The sequence below is a fragment of the Tamandua tetradactyla genome, chromosome 14 (assembly GCF_023851605.1).
Source record: "Tamandua tetradactyla isolate mTamTet1 chromosome 14, mTamTet1.pri, whole genome shotgun sequence".
Taxonomy (NCBI): domain Eukaryota; kingdom Metazoa; phylum Chordata; class Mammalia; order Pilosa; family Myrmecophagidae; genus Tamandua; species Tamandua tetradactyla.
This window is the reverse complement of record NC_135340.1, coordinates 62,498,986-62,511,778: the sequence shown is the minus strand read 5'-3', so window position 1 is coordinate 62,511,778 and position 12,793 is coordinate 62,498,986. Positions and strand designations below refer to the sequence as shown.

The 12,793-nt window shown below is 36.6% G+C and overlaps 1 protein-coding gene across 3 annotated transcripts in view; it reads right to left on the bottom strand.

Moving 5' to 3' along the window:
• SLC12A1 (solute carrier family 12 member 1) overlaps positions 1-12,119 on the bottom strand; it is a 95,940-nt gene extending 83,821 nt beyond the window's left edge. For all 3 annotated transcript variants that reach the window (XM_077127797.1, XM_077127795.1, XM_077127796.1), the window contains exons 1-3: positions 11,700-12,119; positions 1,895-2,029; positions 1,663-1,738 (exon numbers count right to left, since the gene is read on the bottom strand). In XM_077127797.1, coding sequence (XP_076983912.1) covers positions 1,663-1,738; positions 1,895-2,029; positions 11,700-12,119 — 631 coding nt within the window. The remainder of the gene's footprint in view (positions 1-1,662; positions 1,739-1,894; positions 2,030-11,699) is intronic.
• Positions 12,120-12,793: the final 674 nt, after the last annotated feature.

Genomic DNA, 12,793 nt, shown 5'->3' with positions numbered 1-12,793 from the left:
TGGACTCTAGATGGTGACTTAATCAACTCATTTAGCTTTAGGGTCACAGCAAAGGCTAGTAAAATTGTAAGGGTGATAACAAGTTTCTACCACTCACTAAAGTGTCTTTTCTTTAAAAAAATTTTAAAAAGAAAACCCAACAATCTCCATTCAAAGGAAAACCACTGGCCACCCATTGAGGTAGACTGCTATTCACCTCTACAGGATGATTTCACTACTTAAGTAAAGGAGTCCTTATTAAAGCAACACTATTGTCTAGAAGTAAAATAAACAGATTAGTAGAGGATAGGATTCTTCAAAATTTACAATTTCGTAATGTGAAGAGTAATGGAAAATCTGCTTAAAGTTCAGATTATTGCCCAAACAGATAAATGTTAAATAAGTTGCATTAGAAAGAATTACTCTCGCCCTTGGCTATTCTCACACCTCCAAATAAAGTAACGTTTCTTGATGACCCCAATAAGTTACTAAACTGCCCTTAAAAACCTAATTTTGCATGAAACCCTGGAGCAAAATCTCAGTAATATTAACATGCAGATTTTCCATGGAACTGCATATACTATTTTGGACCCTGAGGCTGTCAGCATTCATTTGATATGCATCATAAAACTGGTAAGCAGCCCTTTGTCAGGAACCCAGCAGTTGCCAAACATGAAACAGAATAAAAGAATGGGAACTGGTTCTAGAGGTTCAGTTAACAACTCAGCCCTTTCTTTTTGAGTTAGTCTTCTGATGGTTGCAGAAGAAGAAGCGATAAGTAGTAATGACCAAAGAACTTTTAAATGTGAATTAAGATATACTATGGAGTAACATCTGAAAGAGCAGGTGAACCTCTATGTTCTTATACTAATGATTTGTAAGTCTCCCTGACAAAGTGAATTTCTAATGCAGTTTTCTGATACATGTTCATATAGAGAGTAAAACATAATTCATTTTTAATACATTAAATTAGGAACTTTGAGGAAATTCAAATAAATTTTTCTCATTAAATTTACTAATACTCTCTCAATTAAAATAAAGGTTTAATAGGGGAAATAATACATTAAGAGGAATATAATATTTAAAAGCAACAAATAATTACTCAAATTAATTTCAGTGTCACCCTTTTTCCATTTGAGAAAAATTATTATACATATTATCTTACTCACCCAATCTATCATTTTAAGCTTATACCTGGCAATTCTTAATTAACCTTTATTTTCTTACTCCTGGTAACTGAAAGTAACACAATTATTTTATTTGAAAAATGTTCAGTGATTCAGCATTTTTATTACTCAGGTCACATTTTCACCAGTTTCTCTGCAAGTTATTCTGGTTTAGTGAAATTTTCCCACTAATCATAAGGAGAATATTCTGTGATAAATGAGGGACAAATGCCAATGTGTCTCCAAATATGGACATTATTATTTAAAAATGAATATTTTTTGTTTGCCTTGACACCTAAAACTATCAAAAGATTGAAATATTTATTCAAGCATTCACCAGGTTGACAAGCTGGAGTTGTTTCACCTTTCCCCTCTGACAAACATTGTCAGAGAGGTAAAGAAAAAGGAGCCCAAGTGTAAATTGCTTCTGTGACCCTCATCTTACATTCAGCATGAATGCCGCTTTTGGTGTTTATAATTTACACTGGAAGTTATTTCAGAGAGGGGAAATGCTTACCAATTCCAGCTTCTCCAACAATCCAGGAGAGGCGAATGAAGAGCATGACACCCCAGATATTCAGCATGCATCTTACCTGTGGATTAAAGGGACATTGGAAGGAGAATTGAAAAGTGATAATGGGGCCAAACCCAGTAGCCTGTATGGCTGTGACGTTCGGACATGGCTAACACTTAATCCTCTAGCACGTTTAACAGAGAGCCTTCATTTGTAAACAGAGGAGCTTTCTCACCAGCACACCTTTCACCCATCCAAACTTCACAGCACCAGCTTTATCATCTTCTTCCTTGTTTTCAGCTTGTTCATCTCCAGGCATCCCATCACCATTAGCGACCCTGTCAGCTGCACTTGGGACCCCGGCCACATTCTGCATTTTTACAGATAGCAAAAAACAGTGTTTGGTCAACAGCAAATAGTTTCTTGAAAATTTCAAAGGCACATCAAAACAATTGATATAGAGCTTTAGAAGAATGAAAAAAGAAACACATTCAAGTTTTCTTAGTAAAATAATAGCTTTTTTTTTTTTGCCCTGAAGAGCTGATGGGTTCATTTCATTGGTGAGTAATTTTAGGACCCCCTAAGACTGCAGGGGCTGGTGGAAGGAACCTGGGGCCAGGAGACTGGAAAGTTGGGCTATTCTTCCACTAGTGAGTGTGTTTCCTCAAGTATGAGTGGTCAGATTTACATAAGTTTAGAACAAGAACGAGAAGAAGGGGTGCAAATAAGGAAGGAAAACCTAGTGAAAGTGAATGAGAATCTCAAAAAAGGCATATTGGGAGAATTAGAAAGTTAATATTCCTTACTTAGACAAATATCTGGCCTCCTTTCTATCACCCTTCTATCCTGTGCCTCATTGTATTCTTTGAAAATAATAATGCTAAAATTTCCCTACTTACCTCAAAGCATCTTTAGTAGGATTCATTGAAAGATCACATAGAAGTGTTCTCAGAAACACCCCAAAGTTTTAAAGTATTGTTAAAATGTCAAGTACAAGAAGACTATTCCTATATTAGGGGAAATTTTCTTTTAGATTCAATATACCTTTGCCTGAGAATTGTTGAACGCGTTAGTATTGTACAAGTCTCATGACTGATTACTAGAAAGACTGGCTGAGTCAAAATAAGAAGTAAGGAATGTACATAAGGACTAAAACCTTTATTTAGGCCCACCCTGACCCCCACATCACCGTGGCCTGATTTTTAAAATGACCTTCCTTCTCAATAGGATAGTTTCTGAGTTCAGCAGAGGAGGGAAAAGCTCCATTTCTCTCAAGTTAAGAACAACTCTGTAATTTATATTCTAGATGTGACTTTAAGTAATTTCATATGCACCTACTTAATTTAACCTTCCTGGCACTTACCTAGCTCTTCACTGGATGGACCTTGTCCCACTGAGCTACCAAAAAGTAATTTTTCCCAGTAAGGGTTTTGAAACCATTGGGGAAATCTCTTAGATACAGCATGTATTTACCATTGTGATTGAACAACGTTCTCTTATTGAAGCAGTTAAAATTGGATTTAAGCCTAAGGTGATATGTTCTGACCCTACCAGCTAAGAGATATTGGACAACAACATTTTTTCTCCTCTAAAATAGGACTGGTGTGAAATTGATAATCAGTATTTATAATAAGGGTTTTATTCTGGGATGATTGAAGTTCTTTACCCTTATCCTTGCCACATCAAGGGCTCTCCTTTCTTTAGGCATTGGTGCACCATTAGTGAATATCACTGCAGCTCCAAGTGGCCTCTTATGTCCTGCATCCTTCTCTATGTAAGTAAGGATTCTTCCCAACTTTCTCCTCCCATAAGACTTTGTTCATGATATTAGTGTGACACCTGGATAACTAATATAAGAGTACTGAGTGACAACTAAATTGGAAGGCAGATGGCCCAGATCACTTCTCTTTAATGTCAATCAAGGGCCTGCCATATACCAGGTCATTCATAAACGGCTGATGAATCCATAAATTAGCCACCAAGCTCTGTCATTTAGGAGCAAGTAATTCAATATTTTATTCATCCTTGCTTCATTTCTTTTTTCTTCTTTCCCTTTTGGACACATCATTTCTCATTGTTTCCTCTATGCAGGGCACATAAAAAGAAGAGGAGAGGAAGGGATTAAATCCCAAACCAGATCATCTTGTTATTTTCTAACAGCATTGGGAAAAAATTAGGGAAAGAGGAGATTGAAATTAATATTAAAATTTAGTTTTTTAATTACCTGAGAAACATCTTTGTCTTAAGCATCCTCCGAGAATTGAAAGCTGACTTCATATATTCATCCCAGTGTAAAGATACTGATAGACAAAGTCTAAAGAAATTGTTAATGAACTGGTCTGGTAGAAACTGGTGATTAATACCAGTACTGTCTATAGAAGGACAGTCAAGCTACAAATGCAAGCCATGCATGTACTTTAAAAATTTCCAGTAGCTATGTTAAAAATAGTAAAAGGAAATTGGTGAAATTCATTGTAATAATATATTTTACTTAATCGACAATAGAGAATATTATTTTAATATATAATCAACATAAAATATTAATGAGATATTTTACATTTTTTCTTACTAGGTCTTCAAAGTCTTGTGTGTATTTTACATTCACAATTCATCTAAATTTGGCTAGCCACATTTCAAGAGCTCAGAAGCCACATGTGCCTTGTGGCTACCATACTGGCCAGCAAGTTTATATAATACACCCAATTTCAGATGGATGAAACATTTAAGGCCATTTTCTTGTACTTAAAAAATCTATTTTTCTCTGGAAAGATTCCATACCCATAAGGCAGTTGAATGGGTCAAATGTAACTTTCGTTTTCTACAACTGAAACTTATAATCAATGAGAGCAAGGAATTGAGGAATTTATTAAAACTGTCCGTGAATGTTAAAGAGATTATTTGGTTAGGAGATTCATTTATTTGACTTGATTACAGAGAAACTTTTTCTTTTTTAAATTATCAATATTCTAGTTAATCACAATCTCATGACCAGACCATCAGCAGCTACTCTTTGAGGGAGAAGGCAACTGCCTTTTCCTGGATTCATTGGGGATCCCATGAGACTCAGCCTTAGTCACTTGCCTTTTCAAAGGCGGTCTTGGGGATGGAAACCACATTTGTTTTCTGATTAAAACTGAGCTTGAGGGTTCAGGAAATTGCTCAGTTCTCAGATGAACTCCAGTGGAGACTATGTGACCCTTAGCTGTAGATTGATGAGAATACCAATGACTAAAAAGTATCTCACAAAGTAGGCCAACAGGTGAATAGTATATTAAAATTTCCCCTTAACTGAACATTTCTTCCTCACAAATGTACTTCCTGATAACAGTTTAATAGTTCTTCAATTTATCATTAAGACATCACAATAAAATGCTAAAGACTTATAATGCTTTGAGGGCATGACAGAGAAAACAACATACAGGGAAATTAGTAACTTCTCAACTATTCAAAGTAGAGCCACTATTAGGCATTCAGCGCTCCCCTACGTAAATATGTTCAATTACTACAGTTGTAAAAGTTTTAAGAATATTAATATCACAGAGTGGGAGAAAAACCCTGAAGTGTATACTTCTTTGTTGTCCCTAAATGTCTGAAGTAAATTTACAGGTAGAGAATCCATTTCTACTGCTTACTCTCATGAAGAACCCAAAAAAACTGCTGCACTTCATACGTTAAGAGACTTGTGAGCTAGTTTTAGCTACATAATTAATTCAGGGTGTGTCCTCCAGCAAGATGCTTAGCCTTTCTTGGATACTGCCTGTGATGATGAATCCAATGGGTTTCTGAAAATCGCATCTTAAGGAGTTCACTCTTAGACAAAATCATTATGCTGTTTGCCATTTTCGTCTTCTAACATGGCAAAGCAAAACTTGGCTTTACTCTCTAATAAACACCTCCTTGTATGCAGTTATAAGTTCACCGTATCTTCGAAATACTAAACATGATTTGGGGTTGGGCTGTGTGGAGACCTGATGGCTGTGATCTGTAACCAGTGGCTCACAGACTCCCGGCTGCTGCGTGTTTTTGAAATCAAAACCTCAAAAACATAAAGTTTTATGACTGCTGCCTGAAACCAAATTTTGCCTACATAGTTCAAATTTATTTGTTCACACTCCATTACCATAAACGATGACCCAGTAACCTTCCATAAATGTATTTTAGATTATGTAGCTTTAGGGAATGATTATTTATTTACCAAGAGTTTTACCTGAACATCAAATATTCAGAGTAAGTAAAATAAAGTGCATTTCAAAAAAAACAGGAAGGAGGACCATTTGATAAAAGGCTTTTTCCTCTGCAATGCTGGTAAACTAGTGAAGCTTCAATCACCAGCAGTTTAAGGGAGAAAATTCCTAAATGGCTTCTTCTAGATTGAAAAATCATAAAAGATTAAATTATTTCATTTAATATGCAACATAATATAACAAACACATTTCTAGGTATCATCAGAGCAGAAGAAGATTAGATTGTTGATTCTCGGAATTTCAACTAGACAATACTTCTTACTTGAACATGTTTTCAAGTTTTGAGCTTTTAATAACAGCAGAGTAGATTTCTTAGACCATCATTGAGAAATAGTTCCATAAATATTTAGGCCTAGATGGTTTTCTTTCATTGCCTTAAACTTTTTAAATTAATGAAATATTCAAACATATACAAAAACAAGAGAATAGCTTCAACAATTATCAACATAATGGCTAATCTTATTCCGCCTATACCCTTTTCACCCTGATACTAGATTATTTTAAAACCAATCCCAGTAAAGATAGTATTTCTATTGCTCATTTCAGAATGAAAAGCATATAACTCTTATCATATTTCCTTATCTTACTGATCAGCATTACTATGCTTATACATTTTTTATCACTTTGTGATAACAGGGAGTATTTTAAATGATGAAAATGAGAAGGTCTTTCTTGCTTTAAAAAGTTTTGTAAACATGATTCTAATTACCAATGGTCACAATTTATAATTGCAATATTTTGAGTTTATCTGAAAACACATAGGTCATGGAAAATTTTACCTGTGTTTTTGATAACTTAGTCCAAAAATTAGCTATGTGTAATAAATGAGAATATGAGAAGAAAATTAAAATATTTTTTATATTTTCAGAATATACCTCTAAGGGACCTCCCACTATACTAACCATCTATCACTGAACTACTTATAATGGGAATTTAATCATTTGTAGTTTCGTTTCCACAGATTATTTTAATAGCATGAGTTCACAGGGGAATTGATCTTGGGTACTGAGAAACTCTAACAAGTATCAGAATGAGTTCTTAGTCACAGAGTTTAATTCCAACAACTATTTTCGGGATGATCTCTGGTCAACTCTGGCCTTTAAGGCATTTATTGCCTCGATTTTAATGAACATTTTATTTGACAGTAGTTAGATTATTTCACATTTCAGAAATCCTCAACTCGAATGCTAAAGTTCCCAGTTTGAACTTTGAAACACTTAAAAAAATTATTTTCTAGAGAAAACATTTGTACATTTTTGTTTGTCCTTTTATGAAATATAAGTATTTAGTACATTGACTTGTATGCTTTAATGCTTCTTAGCTCGACTACATTTCCTTTAATTCTATCCATAACTATGTCATTTGACATTCCAGAGGGTAGTGGTCACAGCTCTTTAAATCCCTTTATGGAAAACCTCCTGTAAATAAATATTTCATAAATGCTTTTGATGACAATGAAGATAATTTAAGACCACAATTAATTCTGTAGGAAAAGCAATAGGCTCTTTTGGCAGTTTCAGAGATAAGGAATGAATTGAACTCAGCCTGGCATGAGTGAGGTGTGATTCTCCTCTCTGTGCCTGAGTCCCACCACTCTTCATGGTTTATAATAAGCTAAGACACGGCCTGGAAGAGTGTGAAGATGAAAAATAGTGATAAGGAGTGTGGGCTCTGGAGTCATGCAGACATGCGGACTCTGGAGTCATGCAGACATGAGTTTAACTTATTAGCCCTGTGGCCTTGGGCTGTTTATTGACTTCAAGTCTGTATTCTCTTTTAAACGATCCTTAGGATTTTATAAAATTTTCATCCTCTATAAAATAGAGGTTACAATAGTATTTACCTTGAAGATTTCTTGCAAGGATTGAATATAAGAATTTGTGCCAGGTGTGAGCACAGAGCCTGATCCATAAAAAAAATTCTCAACTCAAAGTTTCTTCTTATTAAATTGAAGTCACTCAATGCTTTTATTTTCAATTTATTGTCATTTTCTAGTACCCTGATGACCCAAATATGAAGTCATTTAGCTGTTTTTATTTGGGGTCAGTTCTTGTATGACTGGCTTCCTTAAGAATAGTATTTACATGTTGACTTTATGGTCTTTTATACTTCCAAGACTGTTTATTCTGTAACATTGGAACATCAGCCTGTGACAGAGGCTACATATTTTCCTGAATCCTTTATAATTACATTCTGAAAGGCTAACTAGAGTGGTGGTGACTAGTGAGGCTAAACAGTTGTTGCATTTTGGTGACCCTGTAGTTAGGGACTACTGGTGGCCCCTAGAATTAAAGCTGGATACTGAGAGCAGAATTCCCTTTACAAAGTAAAATTACTACATTAATCGCTTGCCAGATGTCTGATAATCATTATACATGTCTTGATATAGAAAGACTTCCAATGTATATTGTCTGGTGAAGAGAGCAAAGCACAGAACAGAGTGCAAAATTTGCCCCTATATGTGTTTGTAAAAAGAATATGGACAGGGCAGGCCACGATGGCTCAGTGGCAGAGTTCTGGCCTGCCATGCTGGAGACCTGGGTTCAATTCCCGGTGCCTGCCCATGCCAAAAAAAAAAAAAAAGTACAGACAGAAAGTCAGATAGATGGGACTATAGATGTTTATAGACATATGTATATGTTTATATAAGTATAGAAAATTTCTGGGAGGAGTTACAAGAAACTGTCAGTAAGGATTACCATAGAGAGGAGAACTAAAGATTTGAGTTAGAAGAGAGACTTTTCATGATAGTATATATATATATATATTTAATACTTTTTTGAATATTTTACCAGTGTACATCTTATTTTTTAAATAAAAAGCTAGTATAAAGATTACTATCAGCATCAACAGCCATTTGTTGAGTTCCTATCTATTGTAGGCAATGTGCAAGACTTTGTATATATATAAACTCTAATATTAACAAGCATCCTGCAAGGTAAGGAGAAATTATGTAGCTTATAACAATATTGCAGAATAAGTAAGGAACAGAGCCTTTTTATTTCTGCTTTTAACTGAAGTTTTCGGGAATCCATTATTCTTAACTACCAGTATGGGCATTTAGCTCTTTACTACATAGAAAATGGAAAGGATTTCTACAACTACAATCTCAAATCACTGGGATTACAAATCCTGTCAATAACCATCACTCCACGAGTTTCAGTTAAGGTAGAGACTTTAAAAATATCTTTCAAATCTATTTTTCATTTTACCTAATAGGACAACTTTGTCATGTAATTTTTTTTCTGACGTGGAAATTATTAACAGGATTTGCACAAAAGCCAACTGGTTTCTGACTAAATATGTTCTGCCGTTCAATATGAATGCACCATTGTTACATGGACTTTTTAAATATTATAATCATGGATCAAAAAATAGTGCCTAACTCTTACTATGTCAATTATTTTCCCTTTTTAGATGATTTAAGTAAGCATTATCATTTATATCTCTTTGCATACAAAATCTGTGACGCATCTAAGGGTTGTTATATAACATTTGTTCTAGTGATCATTCCTAGTTGTGATTTGAGGAACTACCCTAAAATATCAAGGGCCACAAGGAGGTGTCAGGTATGGCATCGCAGGTATTCATCTTTTATTTGGAAGGAAAAAAAGGCAAGGGGAATAGCTGAATCCAATTCACTAGTCAGGAAGAAAGAGATGAATTGAGGAAGACCCAGATTGCTCATGCCAGCAATCCCAGGCCAGTGAAGAAGTAGAAGACTGGAGAGGCAGACTGGTCCACACAACTTTGACAACTCTAAAATGTTCCTGGCTCCATGTTCCAATTTGATTTCTGCTTCCGGTTTGTCCCTGTGGATGCCTATGTCTGACTTACTCAAGATGAAGTACTCTAGATAAGTTTACAAGAAGAGAAACTTGTTTACCATACTCATGTGGAACATTATTCAGGGCATTGAGTCCAAACCTAATTATTAATCTATTCGAATGCCATTCTATTATTAATTTCTTTAAGTCCACCTAAAGTCCTTAGTGTCACCCTGTTTTTTCAAAAATAGCTCAAACAGATATCCAGACTGTCAAATGCAACTATAGCATTCCTATATGTTGGTCATTCAGCTGCCCATCTAAAGATTTACACATGCCACAGTCTTAGAAATTATAAATAAGCTACTTTTTTCTCTCTGGCATGTCAGCCCTAACAACAATGTAAGTTTATGTCATTTCCTTTTTTGTGGAGTTAACATTTTATTCTCTTTTGTTTGAGTTGGGAAAGGTAGTGAATGAGAGTATTTCAATTTTGATCACAATTATATCAAAGGATGTACCTTTAAAAATGATAATGAGTAATGTGGTAGAGAATGATGGGATGGCATTTTAGGTCTTTTCTGGAAAGACTTCGATGCATTTCACTGCTTCAGAATAAACTAAAATCTCTTTATAATGCCCTCAATTTTTCTTTCTGCCGCGTCCGCACTTTGGAAATTCCTTATAGCCTCTTCTCCCAACCCTCTTTTCCTTCTCCCTGCTGTGTCTTCTGCCATTCGCCTTACCTTTCTTCCCTCATAGAATAGCAAAATGACACTTCAGTCTGATTTCAGGGGCTTAAAAATGCCCTCTTCTCTCCCCAGATCTTCCCCTCATTGGTGCTGCCAGTTTTCCTGAAATTGCCACATTGTTAACTTCTTTTGATTACAGCGCTAAATACCCCAGATAAAACCTAAATCTTTCTCTAAAAATAAACCAGTTATTTGGCAGGGCACTGCCCATATGGTAGATAGGACAATAAGGTCTGTAAGGGAGCAGAATTAAGAGCATGGGATCCTTCTCAGAAAGTGCTGGTACTGGAGCCAGGGGGGAAGAAGTTTTGTGGATGGTGCTCCTTCCGAAAAGAAAGAGAAGCAGAAAATAAAGGGAGACTTTTGCCTTTTTCAGCATTTTCCTGAGAGCAGTATTTGAAGAATTCCTGGGGTGGGCAATCATTTAATTTAAAACTTGTTGAATGAATGAATGGCTATGAGGAGAACTGTTCCAATCATTTTTTCTACTCACCTCGAAATTGGAAAAGGGTAAACTACATTAGGATCTGTGACAGCTAATTATTCTCTTTAGCAAGTAATTAAAATTCAGTAAGGAAGGATATCTATTCTAAATACTGTTCCAGAAGGGCCGGAAAACAAAGCAAAAGAGGGAAGAAGAAATCTAGTAGGCTTCTAAATGATCTGCTACAAGACTAGAAAAAGTGCTGTCTCATGCTTCTACAAACCCCTGGCTATATTCTCTAAATAATGAAAAGTTTAGCCACTTCTGCTGCTTCTGTACTTGTATTTAATTTAGTTACTTTCATGTGCTTAAGTGAGTTCAGGAGCCTCAGGCAATGTTTTGAAGAGGATGGGATAAAATGCCAAATCTTATAAATCTCTGCTCTGCCTTTAAAGAATCTAAGGAACACTCCCACACACCAAAGGCCGACATCCGCAGTATTAACTTCAGTGGGCACGAGTGATTTAAGAAAAAGGGTTAGCGTGGAGACATAAACACTTAGGCCAAACTAGTTTGTATTCAGTTTGACGTTTTTACCCAGCTCTTAAGCTGAGCAGACGATAACTGTAAACAGGACGCACAGACAGACCTACAAAGCTAGTTCTCTGGTTCTCTATCCTCAGTCAGTAAACAATTGTGGAATGTGTTTTGCACATTTTCTGTTTCTTGGGAAGCGGGGGCGGTTGGGTCAGGCAGACGGACGGCGTGGACTAGCCTCGTTCTTCTTCTGACTCCTTCACGCTCAGGGCGTTGAGTCAAGAGGCGGAGCCCCGCCCGCGCGCCTGGAGCTTACCTTGGCCAGCTGCTCGTGGATGTCCAGCAGGCTGGGCCTGGTGACCTTGGGCCCGCTGACGCTGCCCGTGTTGCGGTAGTACTCGATCTTGGGCACGGCATCCACCGTGTTGTGGCCGAAGGTCTGCAGGTAGTATGTGTTGGTGTGGGAATCATACGTGTGGAAACTGGCGTCTGTTTTAGCATTTTCTCCATTTTGGAGGAAACCGTCATAGCGCTCCTGATTCCCAGGTCTAAAGCCGATTCTGAGCCTGTTCTGGGCTTCCTCCCCGAAGGAGGTTTCTTCGTAGTGCGGGGGCGCAGCGTCGTCGGCGGTGGCTGCGCTGCTCTCGCGGCTCTCGCTTATGACATGAACTTGAAAGCGATTGGTATTACTGGGGACTGAATCCAGAAATACATTGGAAGAGTGGTTCAGGGACATCTTCCAAAATAGAGTTTGTGGACTGATCTATTTATGACCGTTTAAAAAAAAAATCTATGTATTTCCACCTCCCAATAAACGCCAATGTCCTCACATTAGAGACCTCCTGGCTTTTGGTGTAGGACTCAGTGTATAGATTCTGACGTTTTCTCTGCTAAACAATCTTCAGCATGTTCTTCAAAGCTGTCACTGAAAAAGAAGATTAAACTTAGTTCAAGAAATACAATATATTTAGGTAGGGGGTGGGAGTAAGAGAGAAAAATTTTCTTTCAGAAGATATACAATTTCTTTCTTTCTTTTTTTTGCATGGGCAGGCTCCAGGAATCAAACCCAGGTCTCCGGCATGGCAGGTGAGAATCCTGCCACTGAGCCACCTTTGCACCACCCAAGATATACAATTTTAAATTCATTTCACTAACAGTTCCGTCCAAGAAACTTAGTCACCTGAGCGATTAAATACAGGGGGAGCTGCCTTGACAAGCAGAATTTCCAGTGGAGTCCTTAACATGTTACCTGTGCTTGTAGCATTTGCTTGGACTCAGTGCAGGTGGATTCAATATGACTTTAGAAAAGATGTAACTCTACCAACTCAGTGTAATAAGAACTGATAATAATATATCTTCAGCCTGTAACATATTTTATTGATAGTACTGAATGCTGAAACTGCAAAGCAT